Source organism: Octodon degus, unplaced genomic scaffold, assembly GCF_000260255.1.
Source record: "Octodon degus isolate 3935 unplaced genomic scaffold, OctDeg1.0 scaffold00093, whole genome shotgun sequence".
In the NCBI taxonomy this organism is placed as follows: Eukaryota; Metazoa; Chordata; class Mammalia; order Rodentia; family Octodontidae; genus Octodon; species Octodon degus.
Window position 1 is genome coordinate 6,798,780 of NW_004524669.1, and position 22,735 is coordinate 6,821,514.

General features: G+C 50.7%; 1 protein-coding gene across 1 annotated transcript in view; it reads right to left on the reverse strand.

Annotated features, from left to right (window-relative positions):
• Itga5 (integrin subunit alpha 5) overlaps nucleotides 1–9,268 on the reverse strand; it is a 24,962-nt gene extending 15,694 nt beyond the window's left edge. The window contains exons 1-2 of the mRNA XM_004637931.2: nucleotides 8,792–9,268; nucleotides 1,583–1,713 (exon numbers count right to left, since the gene is read on the reverse strand). Of these exons, the coding sequence (XP_004637988.1) occupies nucleotides 1,583–1,713; nucleotides 8,792–9,168 (508 nt within the window). The 5' untranslated portion in view covers nucleotides 9,169–9,268. The remainder of the gene's footprint in view (nucleotides 1–1,582; nucleotides 1,714–8,791) is intronic.
• Between the last annotated feature and the right edge of the window lie 13,467 nt (nucleotides 9,269–22,735).

The window sequence follows — 22,735 nt, forward strand, 5'->3', positions numbered from 1 at the left end:
TGTGTGTGTGGCCAGCTCAGCCCACCAGGGGGCGGGGCTGGCTGGCATGTGGTGCTGGGGGATTGAACCATGGTCCCTGTGCTTTGCTAAGCTTGTTCTAAGTAGGTGCTTTAGACCACTGAGCCATCTCACCAGCCCCTCCTTTGTTTGTTTCTTTCTTTTTTTCTTTATGTATTCAGTACAGAGTCTACAGGGTCTCACTATGTAGATTGGACTCATAGTGATTCTCCTGTTTTCAGCCTCCCAAGCACTGGGAATACACATGTATGCGACCATGCCCAGTCTCAACTGCTGTCTCAAGTGCGCCCTGGGGGTGGGGCCGGCATGGTATGCCATGTCAGGGATTGAACCCTGGCTATGCTCTGCCTAAGCAGCCCCTCCATTGTTTCTATTTTGAAGCAGAGTCTAAATTGCCCAGGTTGGGCTTGAACTTACATATTCTTTACCGGGGATTGAACTCAGGACCTTGTGCTTGCCAGGCAAGTGCTTATTCTACTGAGCCATCTCCCCAGCCTCCGGGCTTGAACTTGTGATCCTCCTGCTTCAGGATCCCAGAGTGCTGGGATTACAGGTGTGTGCCACCTTGTCCAGCTATGCTGCATGATTCTTTTGATTTTTTCCTTCTCTTTTTGGCAGTACTGGAAATTGAACCCAGAGTCTTTGGAGTAAGCTATTTCCCAGCCCTTTTTTATTGGTATGTTTTAGATATACATAATGATCGTATTCACCATAGGGAATTTGTACCTCTACATAATACATCTTGCTTCTTTTTTCTTCTCATTTCCCCTTCCCTCCCTTCATCTCCTTTCTTTTTTTTTTTTTGGCGGTACTGGGGATCGAACTCAAGACCTTGTGTTTGCCAGGCAGGTGCTTATGCTGCTGAGCTATCTCCTCAGCCCACCACACTCCCTTTGTAATGCTCGGTCTCTTTTTCTCTTTTTTTTTCCTTCCAGGAATGAAACCAGGGCCTCACAGTCGATAGGCAAGCCCTGTGCTACTCTGCGTTCTCCTCCGCTTGTCCTCTTAGCACCTTTAACTCTGGAGAGGCAGAGGGCCTCACTCTGTGACTGACCTTGGGCAAGAGATCTAACCTCTTTCCTCCCTGGTAAGCTGGTTGTTAAAAGGATGAAGCAGGCTAAGGTACGTGGAGCGCTCATGCCAGCGCAGCAAGTGCTCTTGAGTGGAGCTGCAGTTCCCTGCCGTACTTCTGCAATTTGGGACTTTCAGCTCCTTGAGGGCAGGGGCTGAGTCACTGTCTAAGCTTGCAGCAGAACTGCAGTACAGTGCCTGGACTACACTATCACTCAGTGCTTAATAAAAGGAACTGAGTAGTGTGTGAGACTCTCCCGTCTTTGTATTGCAGCCCTGGCCTCCCCGAACTGTGGGTGATTCAGTGGAAATGAGAGCCACATGTTTCTGAATCATGCCCGCCCTCCTTGGGCTGGGCTGGGCTGGGAACGTGGAATGAGTGCCACAGGGAGCCACTGCTCGGGCAGCCTGCCGTGGGCGGCTCCTCGCTGCAGACCCCACCCCCAGCTGTGGTCCCACCACATCCCCCGCTCCCAGAACTCGCCAAGCCTACCTTTGCTGTCAAATTCGATGGGCTGGCACTGTCCCGGGCTGGTGCCCCAAGGACAGAAATAGACAGCACCGCCCTGTAACACTCCTGGCTGACTGGTGTTGGCCTTGGGTGCTCCCACCAGCACGCTGACCCTGTGGACGACAGGGAGAGGCAGTTTAGGGTGGCTCCTAGTTCTGGGTTGGTCTCTAGAGGCAGGAGGACTCAGGCTTCTGGGCCAGGCTGCATCAGGGTGGGAGGGATATCCCCCTCCCCATTGTATTTTTATCTCAGAAGATGCCACAGATGCCAGAGGCCCTGTTGGAGTCAGGCAGTCCCCATGTGCTGCTGTCACTAACGGCCCCCCCAACGTCCTCCCCTCTCCTACCATCCCCTGTTTATAGGAAGAACCAGAGTCAATTCCTGGGAGGGGAGAAGGGACCAAAGGGGCCAGCCCCCAGCTTCTCCATTTCCTCGGTCTACCTGCCAAGATTAGATGCAGACCCTGGCTGAGAGTAGAGTGTGCTCAGCATACATGAGGAGCTGGGTTTTGAGTTTGATTACTAGCATGAGAGAAAAAAAGAATATATAACAATCAAATGGAATATGTGGCCTATGATAAGAAAGTGAATCAGGAACTTTATTTTTTGTGTTTTTGAGGCAGGGTCTTGCTATGAATTTGCAATGATCCTCCTGCTTCAGCCTCCTGAATGCTGGGATTACAAGGGTGCACCACCACGCCTGGCCTGTTTCTGTTTTTCTTTTTTTTTTTTTTATAGACTTTTTTTAAAAAATATTTATTATTTTTATTTATTTATTTATTGTGTGTGTGTGTGTGGCCAGCTCAGCCCACCAGGGGGCGGGTCTGGCTGGCATGTGGTGCTGGGGATCGAACCGCGGTCCCTGTGCTTTGCCAAGCTTGTTTCAAGTAGGTGCTTTAGACCACTGAGCCATCTCTCCAGCCCCTGTTTCTGTTTTTCTGAGACATGGTCTTAGTACATAATTTGGGCTTGCCTTGAACTCACAGTACTCCTCCTGCCTCGGCCTCCTGAGAGCTGAGTGCTGAGTGCTGGGAATACAGGCATGCACCGCCACATGCAGCTGTTTTATTTAGGGAACAATTTAAAGCTGGGTGTGGTGGTACATGCCTATAATCCTAGCTTCTTGGGTGGCTGGGGCAGGAGGACTGCAAATTCAAACCCAGTCTGGGCAACTCAGAGAGACCCCAATCTCAAAATAAATAAAAGGGCTGGGACACAGCTCTGTGGTAAACCACTCCTGAGGAGCTTGAGTCTCTGTAACACACACACACGCACCCACACCCCATAAGCGGGGGTACAATTTGGATGCACAGTCCCTGGAACTCCAGGCTCCTCTGTCACCTACCCCGTGCCCTCCCCTCCTAAGACAAATCCTTCCCCTGAGCCAAGACCTAGGCCTTCGGCTGCCTGCTGCTCAGCTTTGGGGCGTGTAGGAGGAAAATGTGAGTCTTGGAAATCAAGCAAGAGAAGCAGAGGACAGAGAGGCAGGCACACTAATTCCCTGGGCCTGGACCTACCTCGCCCTGGGGCCTTGCAGAGGTCCTCGCAGTGGTCCTCACCTTCCTGGCTAGGTCTGGGGCTCAGCTCTGGAACCCCTTTCCATACACTAGTGCAGAAGACTGAATTTAAATCCTGTTCTCGTGAGGTCCTCTTTCTAGAGAGTAGCTCAGTTCCCTGCCCAGGGAAATCTGCCTCTGCTGGAGCCCTGTGTGGGTATGCGTATGGGCAGTCATAGCTAAGATCCGGGCAGTCTTCCTGACTTCAGTGCTGCCTCTATCACTCCTGGGTCCTTGCCTCCAAGGCTTCCATGTAGCCCCCAGCTCCCTGGCACTGTCCTCCAGGGCCTCCCGTGAGGACTGCATCTGGCAGCCTGGGCAACCTACCCTGCCAGCCTCACCCTCTGCTTTCCTCCTGTGTCTGCCTCTGGTACAAATCCTCAGGCTCTCAGTTCTTCTGCCCCTGAGTGTTTGCTTTCTTGGTGCAGTTTTGGGTCCTTTCTTTCTCTCTTGACCTCAGACCTTGGGTTTCTCTATTAGTTTCTGTTCCTTTTCACTTTTCAACATTCCCAATACCCACCCCTTCCCTCATCCTAGTGGACCTTCCTCAACCTTGCTCACTAGGAAAGAGGGCCAAGGGGGTGGTTATGGTAATGGTCATAAAGGCTGAGTGAGTGAGGTACCTTTCAGGAGGAAGAGGGATGGAAGTACCCTAGAGGACAGGCTCACTGAACTGAAGTAGGGTATGTGTGGGGGTTGGGACCCATGAGGGCCAGGAGAAGAGGCAGAAAGCAGGGTCTAGCCTCTAGAGGAATGCAATCAGCCAGGCACAAGGAGAGTTCCTGAAGTGATGGGGGGTGGAGAGGGGAGGTGCCAGCTTTGGTTACCCTGGGGACAGGAAATGTTTACTGCCTGTGGCTTCCTGTCTGTTTCCAACCTCACACTTCTCCATTTGTCTCCCACCCGCTGGGCCCACCCCTCCCACTCAGGATTACATGCAGCTGAGGGGTGGGAGCTGGCCAAGCAAAGGCACAGTGACCTGGTTAGCTGCTGAACCCAGTAGGTGAAGCTGGTGAGGAGGGTGCAGAGCCTCAGGGCTGAGTGACGAGAGAGGAGGTGTACCCCTCCCTTGGCAGGAGGGATGCCCAGGGAAGGCAGCTGCTGCCCTCAGGCTCTAGAAAGCAGAAAAGCTGTCAGCTGCCAACCACTGGACCAAAAGAGCCAGGAGTTTGGGTTGAGCCCCTAACTCAGAGTGGATTTGGGCAATACCTTCTCCCTCACTCAGCCTCATTCTCTCACTCTCTGGGTAATCTTCAAGTCTCTGGTCTAGACAGACCCAGGGACCCTGTTCCCACTCTCAACTTCTCTGACAACCCCTGCTGTTGGGGAGGGGCTGAGTGCCTGGGATGGCTTGAGGAGCAAGCTTGGAATTTAGCAGGATTGGAAGGTGACAGGAGAGACCTTATAAAGCTTCCAAAGCCTACAGGCCCATGGGCCGGGCAACCTGGGCAAAGATTCAGGATACCTGCACGTGGGCCGGAGATTCAGATCCAGATGCTGGCCGGGACCTTGGCCCTACTGCCTGGGGCTTCAGAAGCCCTTCTACCCCGCAGGCCCTAGTCAATCCAATACACAGTGGCCCACCACATGCCAAATGAGACACTTGGTGCCCAGGGTGAACCACAAACTAGCTTGTTCTTATTTTCTCATTCCTAGTTCCTGCTTCCTAAGTCTTGCAGCAATTGGGACTTAGGGGTCCCAGAAAAATGACAAAGGAGGGTCCTTGGGCTATTTTCAATATTTCAGAAAGCCAAGAGGAAATCATGCATTTAGCTGATAAGGCAGCCCAAGCTAATTTAAACTTGAAGTGTGTTTGCTTTTGGCTGGAATTATATCAATTCATGTGGGGAATGGGGTTATCTCATGCTTGTCAGAAACTGATTGGCAGCTATAGATGTTTTTGGTTTATAAAAAAATGAGAAAGGCAATTAATTATTTCCTAAGAAAGGCAGTTTAGCAACTAAAATCTTCCAAAACAGAGTCCAACAGAAGAAGTAATTGCTGTAATTTATTAAAAAAAATTTTTTTTGTCTTTTTGAGACAGGGTCTTGCAATGCAGTTCAGGCTGGCCTTGAGCTCACTTTGCAGTCCAGGCTGGTCTTTTCTTTCTTTTTGGTGCAATCAGGGATTGAACTCAGGCCCTTGCGCTTGCCAGGGAAGCGCTTATTCCACTGAGCCATCTCCCCGGCCCCAAGCTCCAGGCTGGTCTTGAACTCACAAGGATCCACCTGCCTCAGCCTCCTGAGTGCTGGGATTATAGGTATGCCCCAACCATGCATGGCTCAGCTGCTGTTATTTATTTATTTATTTATTTATTGGCAGAAACGGGTATTGAACTCAGGCCCTTGCGCTTGCTAGGGAAGCACTTATTCTACTGAGCCATCTCCCCGGCCCCTGTAATTTATTTTGAAGCCTCAGAATCCTGAGATTCTAGAGCTGAACCTTGGAGATACCGACTACTGCTTTTCAGACTAATGCAGACACCCCCGAGTTGCCACATGCGGTTAGGAAGGCCAGCTTGGTCCTGATACATCTACCTAGTCTTATATCCTCATCTGACCAAAGGAAAAATTAAGTTCCAGAGAAGGTAAATAACACGTCCAGGGTGAAAATATCCTTCCCAGCATAAAAATCAGAGAGCAGATCCTGGTTCCCAGGCCAGGTTTCTGGTCGACCTCATCGGCAAGTTCTTTCTCCTCTCCATTATCTCCCCAGCCAGGCTTCTGATTAACCAAGTCACTGTTCAATATTCAGTTACTGTTTGACTCTTGGCCTTACAGGTCGAGGTGGAGAGGAGAAAGTGGACCAGGACCCAGCTTTTACAGCAGGCCTGGCTAGGCCAGAGGGGCACACTTGCTTCTGGAACCCCAAGTACATTCACAAGACATATGCCTGGGGAGGAGGTAGAGGTACCTCTCCAGCTGCTCAAAGAGCGGGGCTAAGAGTGTCCAGGGCCAAGTTCCTTCTCTTCAAGCTGTAGAGTCTCTACTCATAAATGATGAGTTGCCCTTGAATGGTTCCTAAACTAACTTCTATCTCTAAAGTTCTATGATCCTGAAGTGTTTGTCTTTTTGAGACAAGGTTTTGCTAAACAGTTCAGATTGGCTTTGAACTCACTTTGTAGCCAAGGCTGGCCTCAAACTGGCAGCAATCCTCCTGCCTCAGCCCCTCCTGTCTCTGCCTTTCAAGTACTGGGACTATAGGTGTGCATCATCTCACCTAGCCTTAACACAGGGATTTTTGTAAAAATCTAATAGAGAAATTGAAAGAGAAGTGCTCAAGGAATGTGAGGACTATTATTACTATCAGGATTACAAGAATGTGTGTTCTAACAGCAGGTAAGAAATGGGAGAAAACTTAATGAATGAGGGGGTAGCCAGGGAGGAAAAGCCCATACAACACGTGGCTCCCATGTATGCTGTCCTCTGTATACAGGTGCATTTTCTATACATTGTATCATTTAGTCTTAGAATACTAAGTGTCTGAGATTCATGGGAAGAAAAGGTCCCAGCATAGGTCTGTTGTTAAGTGGGGCTTTGCAACCTCTGTGGTGCTGCCCCCATCCTCGGGTGCTGCTTTGCTCTTCACCAGAGAGGTGATGCGCTGCAGGAGACCTCACCCCCTGTGGCCCCCCAGGAAAGCTGTGCTCTCTCAAGTGGCAGGGAGGGGGTAGAAGGCCCAGCTGTGGTGGGAGGGAGGGTAGCTTGGGGCCAGAATGCTGGGAGTGCAGTTCTAAGAGGGTATTGCACAGAGGCTAGAAGAGTGGAGAGAGGAAGGTGGGCACCCGGGCTCCTCAGGAAGGGAGAAGAGAAAGAGAAAAGGATGAGAACACTGGGTCCTGTTTTAGAAGAGGGCTCCAGCAATGGTAGGATCAGCCCAGGGGCCAGCCAGACACCTAGGGGACCAGGAGTATGTGAAAGTGCAGATGTTTCAGGGGTGTGTTTTAAAAGGGAAATGACACATTGAGGAGAGGGAGGGGAGGTTAAAAGCCAGATAACTGGATATGCTGAGTGGGGGTAGGGAGGGGACCCCCATCTATACCCTCTCTGCTCTTTGCTCCATAGGGCTGTGTTAATGAGTTTGAGGGGGCTTGGGGAAGGTAAAGCCTGGCTGAGGCTCCAGGCCAGACTGATGCAATGGGGTTTGGGCAAGAGGCCAGGGGGGTGGAGTGGGGGTTGGGTGGGGACCTTGAAAAGCCTAGCTCCAACAGCTGGGGCCTCACCATCCCCCCTCCCCATCTCCAAGTCCCCTGGACAGAGTAGACATCTGTCCTCTTCCCCTGGACAAAGTAGGTATTTGTCCACTTCCCCGATTCAATTAACTACATTAACAGCTTTTCTCAAAAAATGAAAGTGAATGGATAGACAGCAGTTAACTTTCATGTATAAAAACAGCTCACCTCTGACAGGGCTCCTTCTAAACCTTGAGGTGCTGGAGGGTGGGGTGGTTGAGGGGAACAGTGGGAAGCTCTGCCACTCGGAGCAGGTAGTACTCCAGGTAGTCTTGGAGACCAGTCAGTAATGTAGCTTTTCAGGGTCTCTGCCCCAGCTCCAGAGTGGTCGCCTTCCCTTCCTACTTCCCAACCTCCTGATACTTAAATACCCTTGTTCTAATGTGGCCTTGGTTGTATCTGGTTTCCCCAAAGCTGTGTGGGTACCCCACTTTCCAGGCATTAGGGTTAGTGTGCTTGTCACTCTGCTGAGCTGGGAATAAGGATCCTCCTCTCAGGCTTTCAGAATCATTGGTTTCTTCCTTCGGATGGTTCTTGGACCCGAGACCCCGAGTCTCCCCAGCTTTCGACCCGACCCCGGCCCCAGAAGTCTCCGTTTCAGTTCAACCCCAGCTACAGGAAATCGGCTTTTCTCTTCCTCCCAAGAGCTAGGGGAAGAGGGAAACTACCCACCCCCCTCACACACGCGCGCACATCCTCCTTGGCTGAGCCCACCCCCAGCTCCAGCGCCCCCAATTCCAGGGTCCTGCGACTCTCCCCGAGTTCTTAGGTCCCCTGATCTGAACAGATTGAGGGTAGAAGGCGGAGCTGAAGACTGAGGAGAAAAGGGAGGGAACAGCCGTTCCCCTTCCAGGTCTTTCCCAGCCTGAATTGAGGGGGGAGGGGAGGAAGAGGCCGGTCCCCATTTAACCTCCGACCCCCTCAGTCTGTCTCCCCTCTTACTACACAAAACTGCTCCAGCTCCGACCTGTTTCTTCTGTGCACAATCGCCCCGGAGATCCCGAGGTCCCCGTGTCCCCAAAGCTCTTCCTGGACTCCATGACCCTCAGGGACCCTGCCCGCCGACCCCACCCGCCTCCGGTTCCCGGTAGCCCACGGATCTCGGCCCGAAATCCTCAGCTCCCATTCCTGCACTCTCCTCCCCTCGGCCCCGAAAGCCCTGGTCAGACTTCTGGCTTCGTGTCCTCTGCTGCTCCACACGCGTCTCCTGGCCCCGGCCGCCCTCGCACTCCAGGCCCCTTTCCACGCCGCCACGGTCCAGCCGCGCTCCCGGGCGGGCAGCCGACGCCGCAGCCCCGGTCCTTGCAGGCTCCGCCCCCCACCTCCAGCCCCCGGCCCCCAGTACCCCGGCCGCGCCCCCAGGCGGCTCCCTGCCCCCACCGCGCCGCTGACCCCGGCCACTCACCCGTCGGTTCCCGGCCGGTAGAACTCCACCGAGTAGCCGAAGAAGGATCCCAGGGGCCCGGAGAGCACTGCTGGGGCCTCTGAGTCTAAGTTGAAGCCCCCGACCCCGGGCGGCGGCGGCGGCAGGAGCAGCAGGAGCAGCGGCAGCAGCCGAGGCAGTGCGGGGCGGCGCCGGGCGCCCCAGCGCGGCTGCGGGGCGCGGAGAGGGGACCCTGGCGTCCGGCTCCCCATAGCGCCCGCTCTTCCCTGTCCTGGGGCCACCGACCCGGAGCCGCTTCCTAAACCTCCCAGAGGCGAATGACTCAACGCGGGGAGGAGTTTGCCAAACTCCCGGCTGGGCCCTCCCCCCGCCGGCCGAGGGGGCTGGCGGGGGGGCATTCCGGGGTCCTCGGAGCTCGGAGCCCGCGCCCCCCACCCCAGAGGGGCGTGGGGGGGCCGCACCTCTCCACCCCCTTTCCTCAGCCCCAGCTGGAGGCCGTTTGTCTGGCCTGGGTCAGACTGGGCGGGCTTGGGCTCTTCCCCCTCCTCCCCGCTTCCCCTCTTCCCTCCCCTCCTTTCCAGATGTACAAAGTAAACGCTCGGAGAAGGAGTCGGAAAAAGGGAGCGGAGAATTTCCTAATGAGGAAAGGAATCACCTCTGAAGGAGGGCAGAGGGAGCCCCTGCATGATGTGTGGGGTCTCCTTCACTTCTTCAGGGAAGACTTTGGGGTCTAAAGAGACTGGAGACTCCTCTGGCTTCAAGCCGAGTGGGATTCCCCCTTGCCTTCCGGGGCCACTGGGTTCCTGGGTTGTGGCCAGCTGGATTTGGGATGCAGCAGTCGAGGTACAAGGCGCTCCCGGGCAGCCTGACAGGATCTACACACGCTGCTGGAGTCTCGCTGCTGCCCTCCCCCTCTACCAGGCTGTTAGCCTTGGAAACCCAGGAGTCTGGGGTCGCTCTCTAGCAGTCTTCTGTCCCAGTTCTTCCTTTCTTGGTAGCAGGGCATGGAAACCTCTTCTCAGCTTTTCTTGGATCTGGCAGTTGACCAAGAACCTGGATGTGGTTGGCCCCACAAGTACCTTGATGACACAGGTCTGATGCCTAGGAGCCTGGAGAGTTGTGAAGGGTGGTGGCAGTGCCTTGTAAAGGGATCCAAATTTCAGCTTCTATTGGCTCTAAACTCTGGGAGCTAGAATAGAGGATTCCACTCTCTCCAGGTCCCGGTGGAAGTAAAGGAAAAAACTGCAGTAAGGAGAGGCAATGGCTCCTTACCCATCCCTTCCTCAGTTCTGGCTCTGTGATATCACCCTTCAGGATTTCAGTCTTTATCTTAGCCTGCAGGAGGGAAACAAGGGGGCTAGATTCTCTTCTAATCTCCTTTCTGTTCCATCCCCCCACCCCCCACCCCGGCCTTTCACCCCCAGAACTGCCTTTCCAGAAAAATACCCTCCTCAGAGACAAACCCTGCCTCCCGCCCCTAAGAGCCCCTGTCTTCTGCCTTGCTCTGGTCTGGGGGCTCTCTGAATGAAAGTCCTGGAGTCACCATGGGCTTTCCCCCCTGCTATGAGTTTTCCCTCATTCTGTTACTCTACTTGTGTCCAGTACCACCTAGATAGTTTTTCAAAGCCCCTTTCCAAAGCCAGCTGTAGTCCCAGGGAGAGGCAAGAGAGCGGCTGGTCAGGCAGTGGGATGATGTTGGCCTCCACTATCACATCTTTGGGTCCTGACCCTTTCTCGGTCAAGGAACCCAAGGAATCTCTGGGTCAGAATCTTAGGTCCAGCAGTGCCCAAAGGTAACCTCTCATGAAAACTCTTAACAAGGGCCTGGGAACTCCGTTTTGGAGATCTGAGGCCCAAATGCTGCAGAACCCAGCACAGTACTGGTAATGTGAATGAAGCTCTCTCGTTTCTGTCCAAGGCACTCTTACTTTCCCAGGATTTGGAGCCTGAGGCGGGGGTGGGGAGGGATGAAGGGAGGGAGGTATGTGACTCAGCTCCTCCTAGGAATCTTCATGGGGGACAGGGGACATAGTGTCCTGCCTGGCCCCTACCCCTGCCCTACCCCCAGCCTTGGCCAACTCAAACAGGCCCCCTCCCTGTCCATTCCCTGCTTCTGTTTATACCAGGAGCCCCTTAGTCATTCCCTGGCTGGCTTTTCTACTCTCTTCACTAGCCCTCCTCTTTTGGTTCTCTCTGCCCTTATAAGTCCTCTCCAGTGGCCCTAACACCTCCTGCCTCCCCTTGGGCCAAAACCTAGGGCCTAGTTGGGCCTAGATGGATTTCTTCAGCAAGCCCTCTAGGCCTGCAGGTTGACTTAGAAAGACCAGCTGAAAGCGAATGTCCTAAAGGCTATCCATCCAGTCTTCTTCAGAAGAGAAAATGGGTTTGAGAGATGAAGTGACTTGTCCAAGGTTGTGTGGCTAGCCAGTTGTGGTGAGTCAAGAACTTAAGTGTTTTGATTTCAAACCCAGTGCCCTCTCCTCTAAGCCCACTGCCCCTCCATGTTCTCTGAGTCCTCTCAGCTTTTTCTTTGTGAACTTATCTTTGACCCAGACTGAGTACCTCTAAGTGTCTCTGTTTTTTTCCCCCCCTCAGATCTGACCTCTCTGGTACTCTCTGTCCCTTCATTGCTCAGTAGGAATGATTTTCTGTGATGACTGATTATTATTAATCACAGTCTGCTCCAGGATGCAGGCATATAGGGTGAAGGACAAGGCCAGGACGCTCACCAGGCTACTGCTGTCATCAGCCTGCCTGTCTAGAGGCTGCAGCTGTAGAATTAGACGAGTGAATTTCCACAGAGGAATTTAGGATGCAGACGTAAATTCTAAAGCATGGAGTCATACTGCATTTCAGCAGCACAAGAGAGGGATGGGAAGTTTTAATAATAGTTTAATTAACATATGTCTGTCTCTGGACTTGACCTTTAAGCTGCCTTATCCTATTTAATGGTCTCAACTATCCAGCATTGTACACATTATGATCCTTATTTTACTATCAGGAATCTGAGGCCTAGAGGACTAACAATGTCAACAGAAAGAAAGGAAGGCCAGGCATGGTGGCACATGCCTGTAATCACAACACTCAGGAGGCTGAGGCAGGAGAATCGTGAGTTTGAGACCAACCTGGGCTACAAAGTGAGCTCAAGGCCAGCCTAAACTGTATAATAAGACCCTGTCTCAAAAAGACCGAACGAATAAACAAACGAAGAAAGAAAAAGCCCAGAAAGGGCCGGGGAGATGGCTCAGGAGAACAAGCGCTTCCCTGGCAAGTGCGAGGGTCTGAAAAAACAAAGAAAAAAACCAACCAACCAAACAAACAAAAAACCCCAGAAAGAAAGGGCAGAGGAGTGATCCAAAGCCAATTCCCAATGATACCAAAGCCTTTGTTTTCCCCATTATTAGCTGCTGTCCTTGAGAGTAGGGTAGGACAAAGATTGTAAATACAATCCATTAGTCTTCTGAAACGAAGAAAGCTTTTTTAAAAAATTTTTTTTATTTATTTATGTGTGTGTGTGTGTGTGGCCAGCTCAGCCCACCAGGGGGCGGGGCTGGCTGGCATGTGGTGCTGGGGGATTGAACCGCAGTCCCTGTGCTTTTTAGTTTGTTCTAAGTAGGTGCTTTAGACCACTGAGCCATCTCACTAGCCCCCGAAGAAAGCTTTTGATTAATTGATTGAGACAGTCTCTTGCTATGTGTATAGTTGAGGCTGATTTCGAACTCTGTGTCTTCCAGGCTGGCCTTAACTCATGGCAGTACTCCTATGGAGTGCCAGGACTACAAGTGTGTGTCACCAGGCCCAGCTGGATTGAAATTTTTGTCTGCATGTATGTGATTTCTTTAGGCCAAGACTCAGTGGCTTCTTTCAGATTCTCAGATGCCTGAGATTCCTCCTTGCCTTCTTGGTTGCCAGATTGCTAGGTTTAGAGCCACTAGATTTGGGATTAAATAGTGGAGATACAGAGTGCACCTGATGGATGATCTACATGGGCTTGAGTTCAGCTGCCACCCTCCTGAGACAGGAGACCTGGCTGGGAAAGTAGATCCCTGGCTGGGATCTCCTGCTAAATACGAGATCCCAGAACACATGTGTAGAATAGTTCCTGCACATGGGCTTCTCCTGAGAACTCAAATAGGATAGGATGCTAGACCTGCCCTCAGCCTCAGGAGTTGGTGATACAAAAAGGACAGTCTACATTGAGGTTTTGCCACTGTGTTCACTCTTGTCTGGTAGCCCACCTGAGGTTGTAGAGTGTACTTCTTTTCCTACCTTTACTTGGCCCAGAGTTGCTCTGCAGTGCCTGTTTCTTTTCCTACCATTTATAAGACTTTGCTACTGTTTGTGTTTGTTTTGACCAACTCTGCTAAGGACAGAAAGTCTAAAAGTCACTTTCAGAAGGAGTCTCCGGCACCCTGAAAAACATTATCACTCCCCCTCTAACTGAGAGCACTAAGGCTTGGTGCCCTGACTTTAATATGCTCAGGCCTATTTGGCCCATAAAAAACCTCGCTGGGTAGAGGTGCTTAGGCTGAGATTGCTATGAAACAAAACCTCCTAATAGGTGTGTTGATGTGAACACAAATGGGTTACAGTTGTACCAAGACAGAGAATGATGGCTTCAGTCCTTGAACCTTGGAAAGATACAGGACTGCCAGAAGTGTCAAGCTAGTGGCTTCTGTCAGAGAAGCCTCTTTTGCTTACCTCAGGGAACTACACAGATACAATATTCTCAACGTGCAAGGGTGCCAGAAAGATTGGGAAGAGTTGGGTGAAAAAGGGGCCTGAGGAACCTGTAGGTTTGTCTTGGTCCCCATTTGTCCTTTCCTGTGGTTGGGTGATAAACAGGAGTTAGATCTCATAGAAAGAAAGAAGGAGAGACATTTGTGGAGAGTGTAGGGCTGCAGGGGTGCGAGAGCTCCAGAAGAGCAGGAACCTGGTTGGATGGAGCAGGAATCCGGGTGCAGAACCTGCTGACGTCGGGGGTTGCTCTGTGCCTGCCTCTAAGGCAGGAAGTGAGAAGTACCAGAGCCAGCCCTGTGAACCCGCAAGCACCGTGGGTGCTCTGACTCAGGTCTCTGCCTGGGGGGAACTGATAGCCCCATCAACTGTGAGTCAACAGCTACCACTCCTAGTTTGACCTGGGAGAAACCCCTCTGTCATATCCCAGATTTAAAATAAACCCAGATTTCTTTCCTCCTCCAATCCTCATTTTGCTCAGAGCATATGAGGGGTGGATGAGAGATATTTGTTAGAGTGACAAGAACAGTTCTGGAACCAGGTGAGGTGGTGTGGTACATGTCTTTACTTCCAGAATTTGGGAGGTTGAGGCAGGAGACAGAGAATTTGAGGTCAGCCTGGGCTACATACTGAGTCAAAGACCAGTTTGAACTACACGAGCAAGACCCTTTCTCAAAATAAAGAAAAACAAAAATTCTGGGTGTGGTACTACACGCCTATAATCCAGCACTGTGGAGGCTGAGGCAGACAGATCACTGTGAGAGAGTTTGAGGACAGGCTGGACTACATAGTGAGTTCCAGCCCAGTCTGAACTATTAGTGAGACACTGTCTCAAACAACAACAACAAAACAGAACCCCAAACCAAGCAAACAGAAAACTGCTTTGGGAGATAAGATGCTTAGATTCTTTGGGAGCTACAGTACCCTGAACCTCGCTACTGAGACAGGCTGGGGAGGGGCACAGGGAAAAAGATTAGGCTGAGGGCACTGACTGGAGATGGGCAGATCTGAGGGGACACTTGGGTAAAAAAATATAACATTCAGGGGTTCAGAGCAAGCCGATCAATGGGGAAAATTTCCTCATTTGAGGTAGTTTCTTCTGAACTTTCTTAGGTTTTTTTTTTTTTTTTTTTTTCTTCTTCTTCTTCTTTTTTTCCCCCATGTATTGGAGGCACCACAATTCTACAGCAAAATTTAACGACCCCAGATAGGAAGTTAAAAGAAAAATAAGATTCTCTGGGGCGTCCTAAACATTGACCTCATTTTATTTGCTCCTTTCCCCACCCCCATGACTTTCCTTCCTTGTTCCCTGCTTTGCTGCCATGTCCCCACCTCTGGAGAGGAAAGAGGTGCCTGAAGCATCTTAGTTCAAGGGCCTGGAAGCTGGATGAGAGACTCGTCTGGGGTGGGAGCTGCAGGCGGGAGCGTCAGCTTCCTGGGATGGCCTTCCCAGATGTAAGCACATCTGGAGCCCATCAGGGAGGGACCTGGAGCACCAGGATTCCCAGTGCACATCCGATTGGGTATGCACGGGACTGTGGATGAGCCAGGAGTTCCCTCCTACTCCCACAAGTCTGCCTGCCATTTCTAGCTCTCTCTCTCTGGAGCAGGATTATCCATCCAGACAGCAAGTCCAGGCATTAGGAAAGGCCAGGGAGGAGTGCAAAAGCAGCTAGGGATTGCACCCTAAATCTAGATACCATGTTTCAAAGCAGTCCCTTTGGCGCATTCTGGCTCTGTAAAGATGATAGCACCTCTGATCAGGCAAGCGTCAGGGTTAAATATGCCCTTTGTCCTTTATACAATGGCATGGAGAGGAGGTAAATGGGGCCCAGCACCACTCCCTCCTTGCTTTTCATGATGCCTAAGTCCTCCCCATGAGCTGCCTGGACCCCTGGTACTCCTCACCTCTCCATCCCCAAACACATGTGCACACTTTTTTTTAGCTGCAAATTCCTCCCTGTCCATCATTACCTCACCGTGAGCACACGTGTTCACCAGGGATCGTGCATGAGTGTAGCAGGCACACCTCTCTGCTCTTCCCTCAGGAGGATCTAACCTGTTGGACTCTGAACTATGAAGCATGAGGTTTATAGCAGTTCCTGAAAGGTGTCAAGTGTCCCCAGAAACACTGAGACGCTCTAGTGATATGGAGCACTCCTGGGGATCAAGTCTCTCCCTTTCCTCCAGAACAATACCTTAAGGAGAAATCAAGCCTTAAAAGTTTTTTTGATGGCACCAACTATATCCCAAGTCTGTCCTTCCTTTTATTTTAAGGTATGATCTTGCTAAATGGATAAGTTGCTCTGGATGGACTGGCTGTAACTGGTGATCCTCCTGCCTCTGTTTCTGAGAGTGTAGGGTCATAGATGCATGCTACCATGCTTGACTGGAAGATTCTCTTAAACTTAATTTTATTTTTGGGTTTTGATTTTTGAGACAGGGTCTTGCTACATAATTCAGGCTGGTCTTAAACTCACTACTTATTTAGATCAACAATGAAAATAAGGAACAAAAAGCCCATTTAGAAAGCTCTCAGTTTCACTAGAAACAAAACACCTGGAAAGATGGAAGACAGATAAGCATGATTGTTGAAGAGATTACTATATTTTTTAAGAGATTAATATTAAAAAGAAGACAGCTGGGCATGGTGGTGCACACCTGTGATCCCAGCACTTGGGAGGCTAAGACAGGAGGATTAGCATGAGTTGAGGGCATCCTGGGCTACATGGCAAATTTAAGGCCTTCTGGAAAACAAAGTGAGACTGTGTCTTAAGAAGAATCTGGGTGTGTGACACACAACTGTGATCCCAGCAGTTGGGAGGCCGAGGCAGGAGGACTACTGTGAGTTTAAGGCCAGTCTGGACTGCAAAGTGATTTTTAAGGCCAGCTTAATCTGCACAGTAAAATCCTGTCTCAAAATAGACAAAATGAAGAAAAAGAAGGAGGAGGAGGAGGAAGAGGAAAAAAAGAGGAGGAGGAGGAAGGAACCACGAAGTGCTTTGCATCAGGACATCTTGAGGTCATCTCGAGACTCACCAAGACCCTACTCTTTACAGGTTAAAGGGTGCAAAAGTAAAAAGCCATTGCCTTGAGAAGAGAGCCCCGGGACACTCTGCTGCATTGATTTCTCAGGACTTATTTCACAGTGCTTAGCTATTCAGGCCCCCAGAGGCTGCTGCAACCATAATCTGAGGGGGCTTGACTACTGCTAGAGCTGGCAGTAGACCTGGGTCATTCCTCTGGTGCTGATTTTACAGGCATGCAGAATGCAGGAGATGTAGGGTCAAAGAAGCTTCCAACCAGATTTCAAAGAAAGGCCTGGGAGGCCAGGCAGAGTGCCTCTGAGAAGGTAGTATGTGAAGCTGTGACAGTAGAGCCAGAAGTGAAGTGGACACCCCAGGAAATTGGACAAGACAGGAATGTGGAACGTCTGCTGAAGAGAGACACAAGCAGTGACAAAGCTGGCCCCACAGAGGCCGTGACGGCTGCAACTGGCATTCCTCCATTTACACAGGGGCAGGACCGCCTAAACCCTTTGATGTTCACATCTTGCCACAACTTGTCTCATGTGCTGGACACGGAACTATAGGATTTAATGTTTGCACTGCTGAGTTTTTATATTGCTTAAATCTCCCATTCCTTTTTAATCCCATTTTTCCTTTTTGGAATAGCAATGTATAGCCTGTGTCACTATATGCCAGGAATGTTTGATTTTCTGGGTTTTTTTTTCCCAGTACTGGGAATTGACTTTGCACTTGTCAGGCAGGTGCTTATGCTAACTGAGCTATATCCCTGGCCCCTTCTTTTTGATTTTTTAAAAAAAATTATTAATTAATTAATTTGATACAGGGTCTCCTTATGCAGTTCAGACTCCTAGTGATCCACTTGTCTCAGCTTCCCCGGCACTGGGATTACAGGTGCGTACCACCATGCCCTGTTTTGGTGCCTGGCAAGGGGCACTCAGGGTTCCAGGGCTGGCATGGCATGTGGTACCAGGGATTGAACCTGTGTTCTTGTGCTCACCAGGCAGGTGGTAGATCGCTGAGCTATCTCCCCAGCCCTCTTTTTGATTTGTATAGGGGCTCCCAGCTAAGAGTTTGCCTTGAGCCTCAGAGGATACTTTGGACTTCGGCTTTTTCAGAATACTGAAACTATCAGAGCTCTTATAACTCTTAGAGATATACTAAATTCATTTTCCATTAAGAGATGGACATGAATCTTTGGAGGGCCAAGGGCAGAATGTTATGATTTAGACCTGGCATGTTTTACCAAAGCCTCGTGTATGGAGTGGTGGAGCCTGGTTGGAGGTGGGTCCCTGGAGCATGACCTAGGAGTGTGTATCTTCTCTTGGCTTCTCTCATTTCTCTTGCTTTCTGACCACCTTGATGGAGCTGCTTCCTTCCATCAACGCTTTCAGCCATGTCATTTTTGCACTTGAGCCTGTCAACCATGGACTGAAATTTCTGAAACCATGAACCAATAAACCCCTACTCTTTAAGTAGTGGATATCAGGTATTGTGTCTTAGTGACAGGAAAATGAGTAAGATGTGAGTGCATATGTGCGTGTGTGTGCGTGCGCGCGTGCATGCATGTGTGTGTGTGTGTGTGTGTGTGTGTGTGTGTGTGTGTGTTGTGGCTCTGGGGATTGAATCTAGGACTTTTGCCCTGAACTACATGCTTAGTAGCTCTTCTAAAAGTTTAAAAAAATTTTTTTTCCTCAGGGCCAGTAGTATAGCACAGCAAACTAAGTGCTTGCTTAGGTAACCGCAGGGGCCAGGGTTCGATCCCTGGCTCAGCATGCCACACCGGCCCCACCCCTGGGCACACTGAACTGGCGATGGAGTCCGGGCATGGTGGCCCGTGCTTGTAATCCCAGCACTAGGAGGCAGAAATCAGGAGGATCACTATGAGTCTGGGCTGTATAGCGAGACCCTGCACAAAAAAAAAAAAAAAAAAAAAAAAAAAAAAAACCTAAATTTTTTTTCTCTCTGTCTCTCTCTTTTTTTTTTTTTTGGTACTGGGGATTGAACTCAGGACCTTGTGCTTGTCAGGCAAGCACTTATTCTACTGATCTATCTCTCTGGCCCTCCTTCTAAAAGTTTTTGAGACAGGATTTGTCGAGTTGCTAAATTTCCCTAGGTGGGTTGAACTTTAATTTTCCTGTCTCAGCCACTCAGAATGCTGAGATTATAGGCAGACACTATCATCCCTGCCCTTTCTGTTTCATTTTGTTTTTATGATTTTTATTTTTTATTTTTTGATTTTTTGGGTGTGTGTTTTGAGACAGGGTCTCATTATATAGTTCATCCTTGAAATCATTATAGAATCCAGTCCAAATTTGAACTTTTTTTTTTTCCTTTGGTGGAACCGGGATTGAACTCAAGCCCCTGCGCTTGCCAGGCAAGCACTTATTCTACTGAGCCATCTCCCCGGCCCCCAACGTTAAACTTTTTAAAATTTTATTTTTTAGGACAGGGTCTACAGGGTGTTCAGAGTCTCACTACTAGATCAGACTCATAGTGATCCGCCTGTTTACAGCCTCCCAAGAGCTGGGATTACATGCACATGCCACACCATGCCCAGCTGCAACTGCGTCTCAGGGTGCTCTGGAGGTGGGGCTGGCACAGCAGGCTGGGGATTGAACCCCCAGTCCCTGCACCTGCTTGCAGGCACTTTAATCCTCTGAGCTATTTGGCCAGCCTAATTTTTTTTTTCTTTTTTTGATACAGAGTCTCACTATGCAGTTCAGACTGTAGGGATCCCCCTGTTTCAGCCTCCCCAGTGCTGGGATTGCAGACATGTGCCACCACACTGGGTTTGATTCTGTTGCCTCAGACTTTGAATGGTAGGATTATAGGCATGCATCACTATGACCAGCTTTTTTTTTTTTTTTTTTTTTAATGAGACAGGGAGCCAGGCCCCTGCCTTTTGAGCACCCATCCATTTCTTCCTCAGGCTTCAATCCATAATTGTACTTCAGAGTCCCAGGGAGAAAGTCAAAAGGAGTTGCCTCACCCTTCAGCTTGGATCCTTTTCAACAGCTGTCCAGTAGCTTAGAAGACAGGCACCAGTGGCCTGCCTGCCGAAGTCTGATTAACATTTGGTTAGAAGGTTCCAGATGACACAACTCTGGGGCTGGAGAATAGGCCTTGGGCCTCTAGATCTCTAACATAGAAGAGAGGTGTGTGATAGAGTTTGACTTAGGAAGAAGGATAGTTGTGGGGTGAGGTGGGCAGAGATGTGCAGGGCTGGGGGAGGGAATGCTCAGATTGAGCTGCAAGCTCTCTTTTGACAGCTTTCACCTCGGCTGCCATGGTGGCCACACTTCTGCACCTGGCTGGGAAGAAATTTCAGCCTTACTGCCCCACTCTAAGCCAGTTACAAATGTTCTGGGAAAGGATGGGGTACAGAGAAGAGGAATGGCAGAATGGGTGTTCAGGGAAGTAAAAGCAAAGGAAGGAGAGGGAGATACATAGAAGTAAGAAGGTTACTATCAGGGGAGAAAGTCCTGTGAAGATAGTTGAGATCAGAGGAAAAGAAAATAGCTGGAGGAAGAGAGAAGAAAGGAAAAAGAGGGTCTCATTTGTCCTGCAAGTCATCCTACTCACTGTGAGCAACTGGATCCTCCTAAATCAAGGTTGTGACGAAGTTACTTCTCAGCTCAACCTTCCATGGCTTTACCTTGAACCAATAACCATCTTAGTCTGTTCCAAAGTGCCTAGAAATGTGCTCTTCTAGGATGTAGAAGAGCACTCTGATCTAATTCTGTACTTTGTTGATGCTTACTGTATTCAAAGCTCTGTGGGCCACAGTGGGGGAACAAAGGGGACAAGGGGAAGGGGCACTGGGCCAGCTTGGAGACATAAATAACAATAAAGAGTTAGATAGAGAAGGCTTAGGGAGAGAAAAAGGCAGAATGACTAGGGAGGGAGGGTCAGGAGTGTTGAGTCTGGGGTGAAAAAGAAGGGAATGGAGGAACTAGAAAGAGCGTCTTTTTTATTTCTTTTTTGGCAAAACCAGGGATTGAACTCATGCCCTTACGCTTGCCAGGGAAGCACTTATTCTACTGAGCAATCTCTCCAGCCCCTGAAAGAGGGTCTTGAAAGATGGGTGAGAGAACAGGAGAAAGGAAAGGACAAAGGAAAGAAAGGAAGAAGGGGGAAGGATGTGGAAGAGGGATGAAGCAGGTGTGCGCCCATGGAGGCGATGGGTAGACAGGCTTCTAGTGGAAGGCAGGATAGGCCTCATTTTTCCCTCCTGCTTGGTCAGCGCTGTCCACTGGCCAATGAGAGGCAGTTCAGACCACACAACCTGCTCCCTCCCCCTTCCCCTGTAGGGCTGACCTTTCTGTGTCCTTTATCATGTTCAGGGCCTTGAGTTGACTATTCTTTTTTGGGCTCCCTGGACCCCCTTACCTCCTGGGCACTGATTTCTGGAGTCAGCCTCCCTTCACTCACTACCCCGCAGCTGCCACCGCTGTCTCCTTTGGTTCCTGTCCTCCGGATTCAGTTCCCTCAAGTGGGTGGGCAGGCATGTAGTAGCCTGGAGATGCCTCCCGCTGTGGTCTGCACTGCTCGGGTGCGCCCTCCCTCCAAAGCAGCCCAAGGTCGAGACAGTTGCATCAGCAGTCCTGCTGGCCCTTTTCCTGCTCCTGAATCCCTGGGGTGGCATCTGGGAGTGGGAGGAGGAGTACAGTCTGAGGTGGAAAATCTGATGCTAACTCCAGGCCCCCAGCCCCACTCACACTGACTGAGCTCGTCTCTGCAAGCAACCACAGCTGGACGTTTTCCATGCGATCACCTCAGGGAACGAGGGCTGTGCTCCAGAAACTCCAAGTGCTGGTGGAGTTTCACCAGGAGGCTTGGTGCTGGAGAAGCCTCATGCCTCCTCTCTCCCATCAAAGGTGGGATATGAGCAGCAGGCCTTGAGGAGAGCCAAAGCTGGGAGAGATCTGGGGCCCAAGTGGATCCAGGTTTCTTCATTCTTTTGCATGAATATTCACCATTTGTGCTGGTCAAGGGGACAAAGGGGACATGTGACATGAATGTGTACGTGCATGTGTAGATGTGTGGATAGGCTGAACTCCTGAACATGCCTGTGCTGGTGTGTATGCTCAGGTGGCGCAGCTGTGTCCTTGCTGTGTGTGGGTACCACTCAGTGGGATGTGAGACACTTCTGCCTGACACCTCACCCCTTCCCTAGCTCATAGCCTTCTCTTTACAGGGAGAGTGAATCCTGAAACAGAGGAATGGGTCACTTTAGTGGAAGAAATTTGGGCAAGCAGACTTCTGCGGCTGGCTGGGATCAGGTGATCATCTAGCAATAGACAGCAGGGGCTGCAGGTAGAACCCTCTAGCCCCTGTTGTGAAGGCTGCTGAGCTGGAAGCTTTAGAGGGTGTCTGGTGTGGTCTCTGTGTCCATTCCCATTATTCCTTTCACTAGTGCCTGAGATGTCTGGACAGGCTGGAGAAGGTTGATGGGGAGGCTGGGAAGGGGCAGGCAGGAAGTGCTTGGCTGTTTGTTCCCCCTCTTTCCTGACTCCTTTGTGGCAGCAGTCTGGCTTCCTTCCTTCCCTCAGCCCCTTGGCTCCTGGCTCATTTCCTCTCTTTTTCGCCTAGCACAGTTCTCAGCCTTGCACAGAGTTTTTCCAAGCTGAGGCTTCTGGGCAAGGGAACCTCTCTGGATGGGTGAGCTGGGGCTGAGGGATGCTAATAAGATGTTTTTTCCTCAACCCAAAGTCAGTATCTCTGGCTGGCATGGATTGGGGGATGGGCTTATTTGCCAGGGGATGGGAAACAAGGATCCAGGTGTGTCTTTACCTGGGTGCAGTGAAAGCAAGGCTGGAGACTATCCCACCCCAGCCTGGCCTTCTTTGTGCCCCTACTTGGCTGTCCTTGCCTCAGTCTGCCCCTGCCCCACCTCCCACCTCCATCCACTGCCCTACAAGTCAAGGAATGTAAGTTCCTCTCACTCTCTCATTGATTAGTCACGGGTACCCCGATCCTCGTGGGAACTGTTACTCACCCTTGGGGGCCCCCCCCAGGCAATCGCCTAAGAACTGGCTGAATTCCTGTAGGAGGAGCTCACAGCGGGTCATAGCCAGCCGTTGGGCATGGGGGGAGTGTAGGGGTTGTGGAAGGTGGGCTGGGTCTTAGAGACAGCCACTTTTGAAACAGTAGTTTGATCTTATTATGGCCCAGAGGCAGGAGTCCCTCCTTCCTCCCA